General features: G+C 23.6%; 1 protein-coding gene across 1 annotated transcript in view; it reads right to left on the reverse strand.

The window, feature by feature from the left end:
- The window catches only part of LOC117179399 (manganese-transporting ATPase 13A1), a 73,406-nt gene that overhangs the window by 3,220 nt on the left and 52,029 nt on the right, over positions 1-18,157 (reverse strand). Inside the window, exons 10-12 of the mRNA XM_033371150.1 lie at positions 17,819-18,079; positions 14,520-14,856; positions 9,542-9,707 (exon numbers count right to left, since the gene is read on the reverse strand). Of these exons, the coding sequence (XP_033227041.1) occupies positions 9,542-9,707; positions 14,520-14,856; positions 17,819-18,079 (764 nt within the window). The remainder of the gene's footprint in view (positions 1-9,541; positions 9,708-14,519; positions 14,857-17,818; positions 18,080-18,157) is intronic.

Below are 18,157 nucleotides of genomic sequence, written 5' to 3' on the forward strand. Positions count from 1 at the left end.
GAAAGAGGAGATCTTAAGCAATAAAAATATATGTGTCTCAATTTTTTCTAGTGTCGAATAGTCTTAGTTATTGGCCGTTGAAAAGCAGTGTCCCGGTAGTGGTTTTTTGGCCGGTTAAGGGTTAAAAGATATTCTTCAATATATAACACCGCCGATTAATTAAATAATTGAATAATACTAAAAGCATAATTAATCATTTTTTTAATTTGTCTCTAAAGTCCATGAATTTGCATACTAATTTAAACAAATTTTTATTTTATCGTCTTAATCTTAAATTCAGTGCAGGTTTAGTTGAAATTAATGTTGTCGAATTTACTTTAACAAATTCAAATTCCTAATTTTTCAAGTAAAAATATAGTATTTTCATCAAAATAGATTAATTTTTAACAAAATAGTTATATTTTCAACGAAAAGAATTCATTTTCTATCAGAAAAAGCGATTTTTCAACAAGATAAATGAATTCTCAAACATTAAGTTAAATTTTGAACTAAAAATATACCAGTTTTGAAACAAAAATGGAATAGTTAAATTTTCAGTTAAGAAATTAATTTTACCAGAAAATTTTTTTGTAACAAAATAAAAAAATAAAAAACAGATAAATTGTCAACCAAAAATTGAAAAGTAAATTTTTCAGTGCATTATTCAAATTAAAATAATTATTTTGAAAGAACGAAGCATAATTTTTAAAAAGTTTGGAACAAAAAATGAAATAATTAGATTTACTGTTGAAATAATTAATTTTCAATAAAAAAAATGGGAAGTTTCAAAAATATAGTTAAATTTTCAACCAAAGTGATGAATTCTTAATAACAAAAAATTAATTCTCGGAAAAAAGTGTAATAGTCGATATTTCAACTAAATAATATTTTATTTTTCAATAAAAAACGATTCAATTAAACCAAACACTAAAAATTTTCAACAAATTTTTTGAATCCTTAAACAAAAAAGGAATTGTTGAAGAAGTTGAATTTATAACAAAAAATGTGCATTTTCTACTAAAATGATTAAATTTTCAGTTCCAAAAAGACGAAAGTCAATTTTCAACTAAAAAACATCCATTTTCTAACAAAAATGGAATATCTACCTACATTTTCATACAAAAAAATTAACTTTCAACGACAAAAATTAATTTTTAAATAACATAATGCATCATCAACAAACAAAAAATGAATTTTTAACCCGAAAGTTAAATTTTCTACAAAAAATGATAATTTTTTAACAAAATAGATGAATTTTTATCGAAATGGATCAATTTTCAACCAAGAAGATTGAATTTTATAAAAAAAACATACATTTTCGACAAAAAATGGTCTGTCACTTAAATTTTCAGCTAAAAAAATTAATTTTTAATCAAAATACTAATTTTCAAAACGAAATAAATAGTCAACCAAAAAGATCAATTTTCTGCCAATAACCATTAATTTAAAAATAAATTTATTCATTCTAACAAAGTTTTGAAAGTTTAAAGAAATATTCAACCTTATAGTTAAATTTTCAACAAAATAAGTAAATTTTTAACGGAAAATATTATTTTTCTACAAAAAAAAATTTATACCAAAAACACGTGGATTTTCAGAAAAAAATTTGAATTTTGTAAAGTAATTTATAACCTAACAATTAAATTTTGAAGATATGAAATTAATTTCCAACCATAAATGTGAATTTCATTTTATTTTAATATTGTACCAGAAAAAACAAAGTTTCAACAAATTGCATACATTTTGAACCAAGAACGTATTTTTGACAAAAAAGTTAAATTTACAACCCGAAAAAATGAATTTTCGAACAAAGTATTTGAATTTTTAATCCAAAAAATAAATGTTTTAAACAAAACAAGTGAATTTGCAACTAAAAAGACAAATTTTCTAGCTAAAATGAAAAAGCTACATTTTCAGTAAAAAAAATCCTTTTTAAACGAAAAAAAATGAATTTTCAAAATAATAATTATATTCGTAACCAAAGTAAAAAATTAATTTAAGATGTTTTGAAATCTTTGTAAATTTTTTCTTAAAATTCATTTATCAAAATAAAAAATTAGCATTAAGCTTTTACGACATTTTGAAAAAATGCTATTCTCTTAAAACTTTTTAAGATTCTTGGAAAGCTTATTTTTTTAAATGCTAAAAAATCTACAAATTAAATTTTGTATATCGAAGTGCTAAACATAATTGCTCCATTGACTTATTTTTTTATTTATTTTATTGTAGTACTTATATTATTGTAATTAACTATTTTATTGAAAATTCATTTTTTATTAGTTTGAAATTAATTGCTTTAATTGAAAATTGTACTTTTACTTCACTGTTAAATTGATCGTTTTTGGTTCAAAATGAATGTATCTTCTATAAAATTTGTTCATTTTAGTAGAAAATTTATCTTCTTTATCAAAAATTAATCTTTTTACTTGAAAATTCAACAGTTTCTTACCAATTTTTTGTCTCTCTTGACTGAAAAATCTTCATTAATTTAAAGTTCAACTTATGATAAAATGCCCTCTTTTTTAGTTTAATTTAACTTTTTTATTGAAAATTAAAATTTTTAAATTAAAGTATCTAATACTACATTTTTCGTTCAGAATTCTTTTTTTTTAATAGAACTTAATTCCTTATTTGAAAGTTAAACTCTTTGATTGAAAACCAATTTTTTTGGTAAATGATTTATTATTTTAATTGAAAACGTATCTCCTTGGTCGAAAAATAAGATATTTTGCTAAAAATTCGTTTTTTCTTTGGCTGAAATTTAATCTCCTTTATTATAAATTTACCTATTCCAGTCGAAACTTAAACTATTTTGTTGAAAAGTTGGTTATTTTTCTTGAAAATAAATTTTTTTCAACTGAAAATGTAACTATTTCTGTTGAATATTTCATCATTTTAGTTACAAAAATTAATCTCTTAAGTTGAAAATTAATCTTATTAACTACAAATTTAACTATTCAATTTTCTGTCAACAAATTATATTTTTTAGTTGAAAATTCGTTTGTTTTTGTAGAAATTATTCTTCTTGTTTGGAAATTTATCATTCTAGTTGAAAATTCAAATATTCTAGTCGAAGCCTCATCATATTTAGTTTAAAATATATTTTTTTGGTATAATATTGAACTATTCTAATTGAAGCATCACAATTCTAGTAGAAATATCATCACTTTATTTGCAAATGTAACTATTTCCTTCAAAATTACTTTTTTTTGTTTGAAAATTATTATTATTTTTAATTGAATATTTAACTATTGCAATTAAATTATCCATAATTTAGATTTATAATAAATCTGTTTGGTAGAACATTAATTTTTTAACTGGAAATTTAACTATTTAATTTTTGGTTGACAATTTATCTTTTTAGTTGAAAATTCAAATATTTTGAAGAAAATTCATCTTTTTTAGTAGAAGTTAATCTTTCTGGTTGAAAATCCACTTATTCCAGTTAAAGATTAATCATTGAAGTTGAAAATTCTTTTTTTGTTTTTGTTTAAAAAACAACTATTACAGATAAAGATTCATAATCTTAGTTGAAAAATCATAATTTTGGTTCAAAATTAATTTCTTTTCACTGACAGCTTAACTATTCCATTTTTGGTTGAAAATTGATCTTTAACAGGAAAGATTAAATTTCAATCAGTTATAATAAAAAAGACGAATTTGCAACAAAATAGAGGAACTTTCAAACAAAAAATTCAATTCTTAACCAAAATAAGTTTTTCAGTCAGGAAACAAAATTCACCCAAATTAAAATTTAAAGTGATAAATGATAGTGAATACAAAATAAAAATTTGGAATAAATATTTCTTTTTTAGCTTTATTTACTCATTTGTTTTTAAGGTTATAGAAATATCATTCTTCTGAAATTCTTTAGAAAACGCGCGCGCATGCCTTTTCTGAAAATTTCTGAAAAAAATTTAATTTCTTGGATTAAGAATAACCAATTTTAGAAATAGAAAACGCTGTTGCACTAAAAATGCATAGTTTTTGGTCCTTTATTATTATAAAGGACCAAAAATTGGTCACACCTATTGGGTGTCTACCACACCCAGAAAACCTGGAAATGTTAGGGAATTTTGTTTAAAGTCAGAGAATTTTTCTAAGAGCGTGCTTTTTTTAGGTTAAAATTAAAGGTTAAAATTAAATATTATATAATTGGTTAAAAATTGATGTATTTTTTGAAAATTCGTTGTTCTTGGTAAAATTTTATTCTTTTTGCTTCAAAATTAAAAATGCAACTTATGTTCTAAAGTCCTTTTTTTAGTTGAACTCAACTGTTTTGATTAAAAATCTAAATCTTTGTTGGTTACAAGTTCAACTCTTTTGTTCAAAATTACTTTTTTTGCTTGAAGATTCATAACTTTAATTGAAAAATAAGCTTTTTGGTTGACATAATTTTAAATAATTTTTTTTTAAATAAAAAATTTAACTATACCAGTCAAATTGTCCATTATTTTAGTTATGAAATTCATCTCTTTGTTTATTCATCAATTTTTAAACAGAAAATTAAACTATTTAGGTGTTGGTTGACAATTTATTCTTTGTAGTTAAAAAATAATCTATCTTGTTGCGAATGCATTCTTTTCGTAAAATATTGAACAATTTCCATTGAAGATTTATTCATTTGGTTAAAAATTTTTCTTTGCTTGTAAACTAATTTTTGTAACGAAAAATTTACCTTTTACATTTTTGGTTGAAATTATTTAATTGAGAATTCATATATTTTGTTTGGAAAACTACTGTTTTGGTACAAAAGTAATACTTTTGTTTAAAAATTCAACTATTTATTTGCAAATTCATCTATCTTGTTAAATATGCTAATATGGTGCCCCTTATTGTCCTGCTCGGAAAACCTGGAATTAACAGGGAATTTTTATATCCCTAGAAAAACCTGAAAATGCGAGGAAATTTTCTTTTTATGTCGAAGAATTTTTTTTGGAGCGTGTTCAATTTTTTTTTTAAATTAAAATATAAAACTGAATAAACATAATTATTTATTTGTAAAAGTAGCTTTATATTACTGTAATTAACTATTTTTTTGGAAATTCTTTTTTTTTTTTGTTGAGAATTCATCTATTTTCGATTTTAGTTGAAAATTTATTTCGTTGATAAAAAATAAGATGTTTTATTGAATTAAAAAAAAAATTAATTCGTCTGTTTTAGTACAAATTAATCTTCTTTCTTTGAAAATTAATCATTGCGGTTGAAAATCCAAATATTCCAGTAACAGGTTCATAGTTTTAGTTGAACATTTAGCTTTTTGTTTTAAAATTTAACGATTCCAATTGAATATTTTAATTGAAAATTCATCTCTTTGGCTGAACATTAATTTTTTTAAACTGGAAACTAAACTATTCAATTTTGGTTGACAATTTATTTTCTTTAGTTGAACCTTCATGTATTTTGATGAAAATTCTTTTTTGTTGTTTAAAATTCAACTATTCCAGATGAAGATGCATATTCTTAATTGAAAATTCATAATTTTAGTAAAAAATTAATTTTGTTCACTGAGTTTGACTATGTAATTTTGTGTTAAAAATTGATAATTATTAGCTCAAAATTCAACTATATGTTGTTGACATGTTGTATTTTTTAGTTAAAAATTCAAGTATGTATCTGGTTGAGAATTCATACCTTTTATTGGAAAATCATTGTTTTGGTAGAAAATTAATCTTCTCGTTTAAAAATTCATCTTTTGGTTCGCAAATTTAAGTAATCCAACTTTAAAAAATTTTTTTAAAATTATTTTAAATATTGAAAATATAATTTTAAAATTTAATCAAGTCTATTGGGAATGGTTAAACTGCTATGCGCCACCTGGTGACAAAAAATCTGAACTAAAAAGAATAGGTACGATTTTAAAGATGCATTTTAATTTCAGCATAAAAATGTTTATTATGATACCATTCAGTTTAAAATACGGATTTCCAAAATCGTCCACTCTAACCAATTTAAAATTTTAGATTTTAATTGTCAAGTGTACATTTTATTTTAAAGAATTTCAAAATGCAGTTTTAAAGACTTAAACAATTAAAAGTTAGAAGCATTTGAAATCGAAGATTTTAGGTTTACAAAATGAATAATATTTTATTTTACAAGAAGATTCGAAATCAGTTCACAAATTTGGAACTTTCAGTTTCTAACGTTAAAAATTACGTAAACTATTATAATTGGAAAGTCTTATTAGTTAAACAAATGTAAACGCCTGATTGAAACTTTATAAACTGTTTTCAATTTTACAATGTCCTTAAAATAATATATTCATAATTAAAAGCTTTTATTGAATTTCACATATTATTTTATTCTAAAATATTCGACTTTTAAACCATTTAATTTGAAATGTTTTAATTCAGAAAAATAAGAATTACTTAATATTTAGAAATATCTAGCTTTATTAAAAATTAGTAGTTATAGTAAAATATTAAAAACTAAATTTTGAACGTTAGCTTTTAATTGTTCAATTAACAACAAAAATTTAATTTGTGAGTCAAATTGTTAAACTTTGATGTATAGATAACAATTGAACACATATTATTCTATAAATAAATTCAAGAAATTTAAAACAAAATCTAGATTTAGGCAGATTTCGTACAAAATTTTAAATAACTTTGAATGGCTTTAGAAGAATAAAAAACATTTCCTATGAAAATTAATAATGACTTTTATTTTGAAAAGATAATTTTGAGTAATTATTCAAAAAGATTTACAAAATTATCAAACATGAAATTTAAAAGCATTTTAAGGAATTTTAAGCATTTAAAATAATTTAACTTTTAATTTAAGAAGTTTTCAGTTTATAAAAAATGTAATAGTTCAATTTTTTATGTTTCTGGCTTAAAATTGCTTTAAATAATATAATTTTGAAAATTTTGTATTCATTGATTGATTCTTCAATTTAGAGTTTAGAGAATTAAAAATGATAACGTGTATTTATATTTTTAGAACTGAATCTGAATCTCTGAACTCTTCAATTTATAAAATTCTTAATTTGGCTGATTAACTGCATTTAATTATTGAGCATTTGAATCAGATTTGAATACAAAATTATTGAATTAGAAAACTTTCAAACGTCAATTTTAAAAGTTAAAAATTCAAAAGTTCCACTTTGAGTGCTTTCATTTGCAATTCAGTTTTGATTAATTCAAATTGAAAAATGATTAGCTTCAAAGCTCGATTTTTTAAATTTCATTGACAGCGTGGCCGTTTTTGTCAAAGAAAAAAGTTCCATTCCAAGTAATAAGTAATAAGAATTCAGGTTTAAAATTGGTTTCATGCAACAATTTTATATTCAAATGCTCAATAATTTGCACGTATAATATGTAAGCTACTAACACTTTTCAACTGCACAATTTTAAATTAAATGTAGTTAAACTGCCAAATTACGCATTTTTCACTTTTATCAATTGTTCAGTTCCAACTCAGAATTGGATAAAAATTGAAAATTCCTTGTTCAAATCCGGAATTTAATACTTTTCGAAAATTTTCCGTTTCCAAAAAGAATTCGAATCTTTGTAAAACTCCCTGTTCCAATTCATAAATTTAATTTTTCTCAAAAATATCCCGTTTCAACTTAAAATAAAAATTCATTCTAATAAAAAAGTCCCTGTTCCAGCTAGGAATTTATTTAAATTTTAACATTCCCTGTTCCAAGAAGAATTATTATTCTTTTGGATAAATACCAGTTTCAATTCAGAATTGGTTAAAATTTGAAAATTCTCTGCTTCAACTCAGAATTATAATTCCTTGGGAAAATTCCCTGTTCCATTTCAAAATTTTGTTCCTTTTCGAAAATTTTCAGTGATAGCTCGGAATTGGTTAAAATTTGAAATTCCCGGTTATTATTCTGCATAAATTCTTGTTCCAATTATAAATTTGTAAAAGATTGAAAAATCTCTGTTTCAATTATGTCAAATTATTTTAATTTTAAATAGTTGAAAAATCCTTAAAATGCTTTGAAATTCTATTTCAAGATCTTGAAACATCTACATGTTGTTTCAAATTTTTTTAAATTAAAAAATATTCTTAAAAGTTTTTCACAACTTCTCAATATCTTTTAAAAACATTCGAATTTTAAATAATTAAAAAAAAAAATTTTCAATTTTCCTAGCAATCTTAAAAAATGTTATTAATAAAAAACTTCGAAATTTCATGTTCGAAATCTTACTTTAGATGCACGGTCAGATATTTATAAATATTAAGTAACTGTTCTTTTTTTAATTGAAAAATTTAAAATTACGTGGTTTGAAAATGGAATATTTAAGACTGAAATTTAATAAAAACCTTTAATCATAAATATATTAATTAATAGTTATTTTAAAATTAAAAGTGATTTATGAAGTTTCAATAGGGCGTTTACATTTTCTTAAGACTTTCCAATTGAAAGAGTTTAATTTTTAATGTTAAAATCTGGAAATTCTAAAATTCTGAACTGATGCCGAATCGTTTTTTACAATCAATTATTATTTATTTAAAAAATTTGAAAGTGCAATTCAAATTTAAAAATCATAATTTAACTAATATTCAAAGTTGATCAACTAAAAATGTTTGTTATAAAAAATCTTCGATTTTAAACGGTTCTAATTTTTAATTGCTTTAAGTCTTTAAAACTACATTTTGACATTCTTTTAATTCAAATGCGCATTCTAAACTGAATGCTATCATAATTAAAAAAGATTACAATTTAACTAATTATTTTAAGAAAAAAGGTTGAAATCTAAGTTGGACGTATTTTTTTCTAAAAATTTGTAAAACTCCCCGTCAAAAAATAAATGCACGGTCATCTCCCGGGTTTTCCCGATCTCATAAAATTCCCGGTTTCTCGGTCAAGCGGCCACCCTGATTGACCATGAAAAATGTTGCGAACCGAGGAAAAATCGGGAATTTTTTTCTTGGATTAAAACGGCCACCCTAAATCACAAATATAATCGTCAAAACATTTTTATGCCCAAATGAATGTACAGCTTTAAAATTGCACTTTCTCTTTCTAGTTCCAGTTTTCAGCACCAGATGGCGAAATGGTAGACGACCATTCCCAATAAAACTATTATCATTCGGAATTAAGCCAGTCAAAAATTTATAAATATTTCTAACCCTCAAACGGTAGACTCCAACCCAGCATGCGTAAATGGTACACTGGTGCGAATTGGTTTGTTTGCAATTTTAATATCAATTCTTTGATATATTGAACATATAATAAACAACTAGCTTATATCACACATATTTAACATATATATTTAATATATGTCGGGATAATCTGTTGCAGCTGTGCTTGCATAAATGCCAACAAAATGAACAAACTTCTGGTGCGAATTCGCACTAGTGTACCGTTTGATATTAGATATTCCATAATTTAAGATTTTAAAAACAATGCCACCCTAATTAGAAACATTTGTATTGCAAGGGCTTAAAATTCTGCAAATTAAAATTGAAATTATAAATATCTCAGTTTTCCATTTTTATTATTAAATCTCGACGCAATCTATAGCAATTCCAGTAATTGAATAAAACAGATAGTGAAGTTAGAAACCTTATCTAGAATTTCAAATAATTTTTAACTACTCACCCTGTAATTGATTGCAAAAGTCGCAACCTGCAACGCCATAGAAACTATATACACAGTACTGTTAATAATATTCGCCTCAAACGGTTCCTCTTCCTCGGAATCATCGAAAACGTTTTCCACAGTAGAATTATGCTTCGGGGCGAGGATCGCCGACAGTTTGTCGTCTCTGAAAAATAAATATTCCTTAATCAAAGAAATTCTTTTACACATAATTAAATAGTATTATATCATATTTTTCCGACACAAAATATTTGTTTTTCACAGAATATATCCTGCACATGAAAAAAAATAGTAATTACTTTATTCTATTAATATTCTAAAAACATTGTATACAAAAATATTATGATGAATAGTTTTCCTACACATTTTCGTACACATTATACAAACTATATTTTAAAACATTAAATGAAATAATGTCCACATAAGCATTATGTGTAAAACTTTTCCTACACAAAATAAATTGTACACAAATTATTCACCATCGGAAATATGAAAGTAGACCTTACACTCTTTCCCCTTTAATATGGTAACTTTTCTAGAAAATAGGGAAAAATTCTTTTAAATAAAAGTAATGTGTCGATACCATGATAAATTAAATGTGAAACGCTAAAGATTCTAGATCGAAATATATTGCATGTTAAACATAATAGTTGAAATTTCAACCGAAAAAGATTCATTTTAGGCCAAAGGAGACAAATTGAGAACAAAATTGACTTTTAAACCTGAAAAAATAAATATTTCACAAAACAATGACTTTCTAATAAAATGGTTAAATTTTTAAGAAAATAATTATATTTTCAAAAAAATAGTGAACTTCTAAACCAAAAATATGTAATATCGACCAAAAATATTATAAAAGACTTTTTAACGAAAATAATTAACTTTCAACGGAAAATAGTTGGATTATCAACAAAAGTGATGAATTTTCAACTAATATGATAGAACTTTATCCGTAATACTTAAATTTCAATTTAAAAAATTAATTTTCAACAAAAAGAAAAGAATATTTAACAATGGAAATTAATTTTTGAGTATTTTCTATTGAGAATGATTAAACTGCGATAGGCCACCTGGTGACAAAAATTCGAATTAGAAAGAATAGGCACAATTTTAAAGATGCATTTTAATTTGTGCATAAAAGTATTTTAACCATTTTTTTTGAAGTTCAAAGTATTTATTGGATAATAAAAATAAGTCTTTATCGGAAACAAAGTGTTTTAGATGGAATTGACCTATTATACAGTGAAAACCCACACTTTTTGACAGAAATATTTTTCTAAAAAAAAAAACAATTATTGTTATCTTTATTGTGATTTTCAAAAGCTTATAAACTTAAATGGACTTATTTTGAAGCAAAAATGAACTCAAAGTAAATTTTTAATAATTTGGACATGAAATATTTATTATTTAAAAATCAGAGCTAGAAGTTAGGTTAGTATTCGTATTTAAATTCCAGTCGTCTATTATTCGTATTCTTGGCATAATGTGGATAAAATCTGTTGCTATATGCATTAATATAAAGTTTATATAAGCTTAAAATGCATTGAAACTCACATGAAATAATGACATAATTGTATTGTTTTTTAAACCTATTTTACAAAATTGTGTTTTTTCACTGTATAACATGGAAATTCTATCTAAAACTATTTGTTTTTTTTATGAATATTTGGTTTTAGTATTTAATCATTGTTTTAATCTTCACAAAATAATCGTAAAAACACTTTTATGCAAAAATTAAAATAAATGTTAAAATTGTACCTACTCTTTCTAGTTCCATTTTTCGGCACCATGTGGTGAAATGGTAGACCACCATTCCCAATAGATACGAACAAATAGTATTAACAGAACTTTAGACTAAATATTCTTATTTACTGCCAAACAGTTGCAATTGTAAGCAAAAGAGACGAATTATCGTCAAAATAATTAAAGTTTTGTTAAAATATTTATATTTTTAACCTATAAAGATGAATTTTCGATCGAATGCCTAAATTTTTAAATAAAAAAAATTACGCATCAGCCAAAAAATGCCTAATTTTAAATCAAATAGTTGAATATTGAAGCCAAATAGTTAAATTTTTAACGAAAAAAGATGAACGTTTATCAAAATAGTTGAATTTTCAAATAAAAATACCAATTTTCAATCCAATAGTTAAATTTTTAAATAAAAACAACCAATTTTTAACGAAATAGATTAATTTTCAAATGAAATAGATAAAAATTCAACCACCAATGGAAAACTTACAATTTTAGTTTCAAAAATAAATTTTAAACAAACAAAAGAACGAATTTTCAAAAAAATAGTTACTTTTTTAACTATTTGATCAAAGAATGGATCAACTTTTCAATTAAGTCGTTGACTTTTTAATAAAAAATAGGAATTCGCAACGATAAGTGTTATAATTGATATCTCAAAGAAAAAATACTTTTAATTTAAATTTTAAATAGTTGAGTTCAACCAAATAAGATTAATTTTAAACAATAAATTTAACAGTTCATAGTCCAACGAAAAAAAGTTAATTTTTTTAATTATATATTTTCAGGAAAAAAACTGTAATAGATAAATTTTCCGTTAAGAAAACTAATTTTGAAACAAAAAAGGAAGATGAATTTTCGTTACATTTGAAATCAACTAAATGAATGTTTATCAAAGTAGTTCAACTTTCAACTAATAGTTGAATCTTCGACAATAAAATTAGACTTTTAAACATAATAGTTCAATTTTTAACGAAATAGTTGAATTAGTAACCCACAAAGATGTATTTTCAACCAAATATTTGAATTTGTAAAAGAAAAAGGTAAATTTTTAACCAAATAGATGAGTTTTCAAATTAAAAAATCAACCGAAAATGAAATAGTTAAATTTTCAGTTTCAAAAATTAATTTTCACAGAATAAAAAACGAACTTTCAACAAAATAGTTAAATTTGTAACTAAAGAGATGAAATTTCAACTAAATACATGAATTTTCAACAAAAAATGTAAACAAAGGAGTTCAACTTTCAATGAAATCGTTGAATTTCCAATAAAAAATAAGAATTAGCAACAATAAATATTATAGTTGATATTTCAAAGAAAAATAATTTTTATTTTAAATTCAAAATAGTTAAATTCAATTAAAAAAGATTAATTTTAAACAAAAAATGTGACAGTTGGTAGTTCAACAAACAAATAGTTTAGTTTTAAATCAACTACAGTTAAATTCAACTAAAAATATGAATATTCAACAAAAAATATGATAGTTGATATTTAAACAAAAAAATTTGATTTTCAAAGAACTTTAAAATTTTCAAAATTACATAATTTTAAGGAATTTTAAGCTAGAAAAATCAAATATTGAAAAATTGAAAAAAGGTTAACTGAACACTTCTTGAATTAGAAATTTAATTATTTTCTTTTTAAATAGTTTAAAAATCCTTGGAAATCTTCAAAATCTTATTTCAAAACCTTGAAAAATCTCGAAGTTGTTTTAAATTGGTTTTAAATTAAAAATTATTTTGGAAATTTTTTCAGCACTTGTAAATATCTGTCAAAATGAATTGTATTTTTTCTACAATTTTCAGAAAATCCTGAAAATTTTAGAAAATTTCTTTACGATTTGGATGTATAAATAAGAATTGAACATTTATTATTTGTAAGCGAAATTTGGGTAATTTTAAGAGACATGTAGAAGTTTTGAAAAGATTCAAACTTAATGTAAAACTTGAAATGATAGCCTAATATAAAACAAAGAATGAGAACATTTTCTTAAGATTCCTATGAAAATTAGAAATAATTTTTCATTTTGAAAAATTATTTTTAAGAGAATATTCAAAACTTTCTAAAATTTTCATGATCATTTTTAATCTTTTTAAAACTCCTAAATATCTCTTAAAATTACTCAAACTTTTTCTAGAAATGTTCATTTGTAAATTATGCATCAAAAAGTAAAGATTTCACTTACAAATTAGGCATTTTTCAAATACAGCAATTAAACGCTCTTCGAAATTTGAACGATTCCAGATTTTCTATTTCAAACTTAAATCAAAATTCAAATATTGCTAAATATTCAAAAATTAATCTTTCTTTTTTATTAAAAATTTGCAATTGAATGGGTTAACAAAACAAGTGAATAATTTAGACTGAAACAATATTTTTAATTTATTAAAATCCTTTAATTAAGAATATATTATTATGAAGTTATTTTTAAGTTGAAAATAGTTTATAAACTTTCAGTCGCACGTTCACATTTGTTTAATGACTAAGACTTTCAAATTGAAACCGTTTAAATTTTAACGTTAAAATTTGAAAATTCTTAAATTTTGAACTGGTTTAAAATCGTTTTGTCAAATCGTTTTCGTTCACTTTTTATTACTTAAAGTACAGATGAACTTAAAAAATTTTATTTATTTATTAAATAAAAATGTTTTTTATCGAAAAATGTCAACATCAAAGGTTTTCATTTTTTATTTGCTCAAGTCTTTGAAAAAGCATTTAAAAAGTCTTTAAATTAAGAATGTAAGCTTAGAAATAAAAATTTTAATTGGAAAATTTTTAATGTAAAAAAATTTTGAATCACGCATTTCAAGCTAAATAATAGCATAATTGAAAAACATAACAGTTCCACTAATTATTTAAAAACTGTTGAAATCGAACGTGGACAGATTTGTCTTCTACAAATTTGTAAAATTCCCGATAAAAAAAATACACTGTCATTTCCCGGTTTCCCGGTCCAGCAGCCACTCTAAATTACTATTTATTTATATGTAGACTATAATCTATGTAGAAAATATTATGAACCAGGAAAAGTGTAAAAATATTGAATTATGTGTAGGGAATAATCTGTTTAGAAAATATTTTGTTCATGAGAAATATAATCAGTATACTTTGTGTAAACAATATTTCGTATAAAATATATTTGCGTAGATGTTTTCCCGTTTTTTTGAAATTCAATATTCTTGATGAAAAAAAAAACAGAGAAAAAAAAGGAAATTTGTACTCACTTTGGCGAGAGAATCGCAGCTTCTCGAACGAGATAAATAAGGCAGCAAAAGTGCACCGCAAATTGAAGGAGAACAGTCAGTACGGTGTAGAGATTAAAGATATTTGGCAGTGGTCGTTGTTTCGATAAGGTTTTGAGTGGCTTTGAGCGAGAAATAAACAGGAAGCAAGCAGCGAGCAAGATTCCTTGCAAAGTTGCCTGTTTGTCACTGAATTTTATCCCATCCAGATACAGCACGGACTGACTGTAGGCCAAGATCAAGGCATTCAGTGCCAAGATCTTGAACATCTGCAAAGTCGTCACTAAAGTGCAACGACCTTGCTTGATTATGTGACAAACTGCAAATAAAATTTAAAAACTCATATTATCAAGATTAGAAATCACTGCCTAGATAAAAAATAGTGTCAATTAGTTCATTTTATTCTCAAAATTCACTAAAATTTTAAAATTTTAAATTGATTTGTTTATTTCAACCATGAATGATGACTTTTCTACGATAAGATATGAATTTTCAATAAAAAAAGGGCGAATTTTCAACAAAAAAGTTGAATTTTCGACTAAAAGCGATGACTTTAACAAAAAAGTTCAATCTTTCATAAAATAATTTCAACAAAATAATAGAATTTTTAAGCACATTGTTTAAGATTCAACCTACAACGATCAGTTTTCAATTTAATGATCGAATTTTCGAAAAAAAATTAAATTAAATTATAAACAGTTGCACTTTTACTCAAATATTTAAATTTTTTAAAAGACAGTTTAATTTTTAACAAAAAAGATTAAATTTGAATCTCAAACGAGGAATGTTCTGTCCAAACAGATGAATATTCAACAAAACAGTTGAATTTTCGTTAAAAAAAAAGACTTTTCAACAAAATAAATAAATTTTCAGCAAAATAGTTGAATTCTTAACCCGAAAAGATGAATTTTTAACAAAAATGAATTCTCAACAAAACAGATAAATTTTAAATCAAAGATTTTAATTTCTAACGGAACAGTTAATTTTTCACCAGCGCAGTTGCATTTTTAACAAACAAACAACAAATTTCTACCAAGAGAGTTGAATTTTGAAATAAAAAAGAACATTTTTAAACCAAAAAGATTAGTTTTCTACCAAAAAGACGAATTTGAGTTAAAAATTAATTTTGCAACCAAATTTTGCAACCAAAAACAGTTGCATTTCCTACCAAATAAATTAATTTTTTGGACGACCGCTGACTTTTAAACAAAAAACGATGATTTTTCAACCTAAAAGATAAATTTCTATTAAAAGCGATGAACTTTAAAACTAAAAAGACTGATTTTAAACAAAAAAGGCGAATTTTCAACAAATTAAATAAATTTTCATGAGTTAAATTATGAGTAGAAATTTTATTTAAAAAAAAAGAACTAATTTTCAACAAAACGGTCGTATTTAAAAACAACAAATATACAACTTCAACCGAATACAGTTGAATTTTCAACAAAAAAAGATGAAGTTTGGATCTGAAAGGACGAATTTTCTCTCAAAGTAGATGACTTTTCAACAAAACACTTGAATATTAAACCTGAAAAGATGAATTTTCAACAAAAAACTAATTTTCACCAGAGTTGAATTTGCAACATAATAGTTCATTTCTCAACAAAATAGTTGAATTTTTCACCAAAAAAAGATCAAATTTATACCAAAATAGATTAATTTTAAAACAAAACAAAAAACAGGCTCTCAAAAAAAAAGATCAATTTTTAATCAAATACATAAGTTTACAGACTTACTTCTGTAAACTTATGTATTTTATTCAAAAAATTTTAATTAAATGATTAAATTATTAATTTTATTAAATTATTTCACTTATCAGGGAAAAATTAATTTTTATCCCAATTATTGAAGTTTCAAACCAAAAGACAAATTTTATGTAAAACAGAATTTTTAGCCAACTTTTTAAATACTCAAACTACTAAGATGAATTTTGAAACAAATATTTAAATTTTAAAAACAAAAAAAGAATTAAATTTCCACCAACAACAGTTGCTGGATTTAAATAAAATATACAATTTGAAACTAAAAGGATTAATTTTCTGTCTAAAAAGACAAATGTTCAACAAAAAAGTTAAATTTTCGACCAAATAAGATCAATTTTCAAAAAATAAATAAATAAAGTTTCAGAAAAAAAGTACAACAAAATTAATGTCAACAAATTATATAAATTTTTAACAAGACAATTAAGTTTTTATCAACACAGTTACATTTTTAACATAAAAAAATCTATTAAAAGAGATGAACTTTAAAACTAAAAAGATAAAATTTAAATCTTAAAGATTAATTTTGTACACAAAAAAAAAATTTCATCAATTTGTTTTTCAACAAATCCATTGCATTTTTAACCAAAAAAGGATTAAATTTCTACAAAAGGAGATGAATTTGTAAACCAAAAATGAAAATAATTTCAACCCAAAGGATTAAATTTCTACCAAAATTGCGAATTTTTATTAAATTAGATAAGTTTACAGAACTAAGATTATCATTTAAAAATATAAATATAATAGATTTATCAACCAGAGTTAAATTTTAATCTAAAATAACGAATTTTACAAACAAAAGGTACAAACTTTCAATAAATAAAGATTTTTCAGTCAAGAAAGAAAAAAATCATCCCAATTATTAAACTTTCAAGCCAACAGACGAATTTTCTCAGAAACAAAATTTGTAGCCAAATTGTTGAACATTCAACCTACAAAGATAGATTTTCAACCAAATGGTATAATTTTCAAACAATAAAAGATTCAACTTCAACCAAGAACAGTTGCATTTGAATTTTCGATCAAATATGTAAGCTGACTTTCGAACAAAATAAATAAATTTTCAGCAAAATAGTTGAATTTTTAATCAAATTGTCGAATTTATAAACAAAAAAGATCAAAAATCAACTATAAACAGTTACGCTTTTTACTAAATAGTTGAATCTTTTATGCTAAAAAGTCGAATCTTTTTCATTTTCAAAATTCCCTAATTTTTCCCTTACCAATTTCCATTTTTCATCTCCATTAATACTCAATGACGAGAATCTCAATCTCGTAACATTCATCAAATAGATTCTTTTATAAATGTACTAAAAAAATGTGAAATAAAAAATTCAAAATGTTTAATAAATTATCCTTGACAGTTATTTAATGTGCTTCTTAAAGAAATTCCCGAAATGTTTCAAGATTTTTGTCAGAATCCCTGACTTGTTCCTGATTTTCCTTAAGATACGGTCACCATTTCTTTTACGATCCATAAAAATCGAGAGAAAATAAAATAAAGATCTGTAATTTCCTTACTGCATTGAATTGAAGACCATTTGCTTGTAAATGGCGCGGCGATGGAAGCGTCTCCCAATTTTACAACAACGGCCTGATCCTGTTCTTCGAGTTCCTTCAGCAGGGATTTTTGTAAATTGGCTCTGCTATTGGATTGCTGAGCTTGCAAAGTAAGTCTGCTATTTGGTTGAAGACTTGACGAAGAAGCGGTCGGAGTTGTTGGAGTGGAATCGCGTTTTTCTGGTGAAACGCACTCAGGCGGACTAGAGAGAATTGCGACACCTGACAAAATTATATTTATAAATATTACAAATATATTATATTCATTATTTTTAAATTTAATCAATTTTTAATAATACT

This window comes from Belonocnema kinseyi, chromosome 1 (assembly GCF_010883055.1).
Source record: "Belonocnema kinseyi isolate 2016_QV_RU_SX_M_011 chromosome 1, B_treatae_v1, whole genome shotgun sequence".
NCBI lineage: Eukaryota > Metazoa > Arthropoda > Insecta > Hymenoptera > Cynipidae > Belonocnema > Belonocnema kinseyi.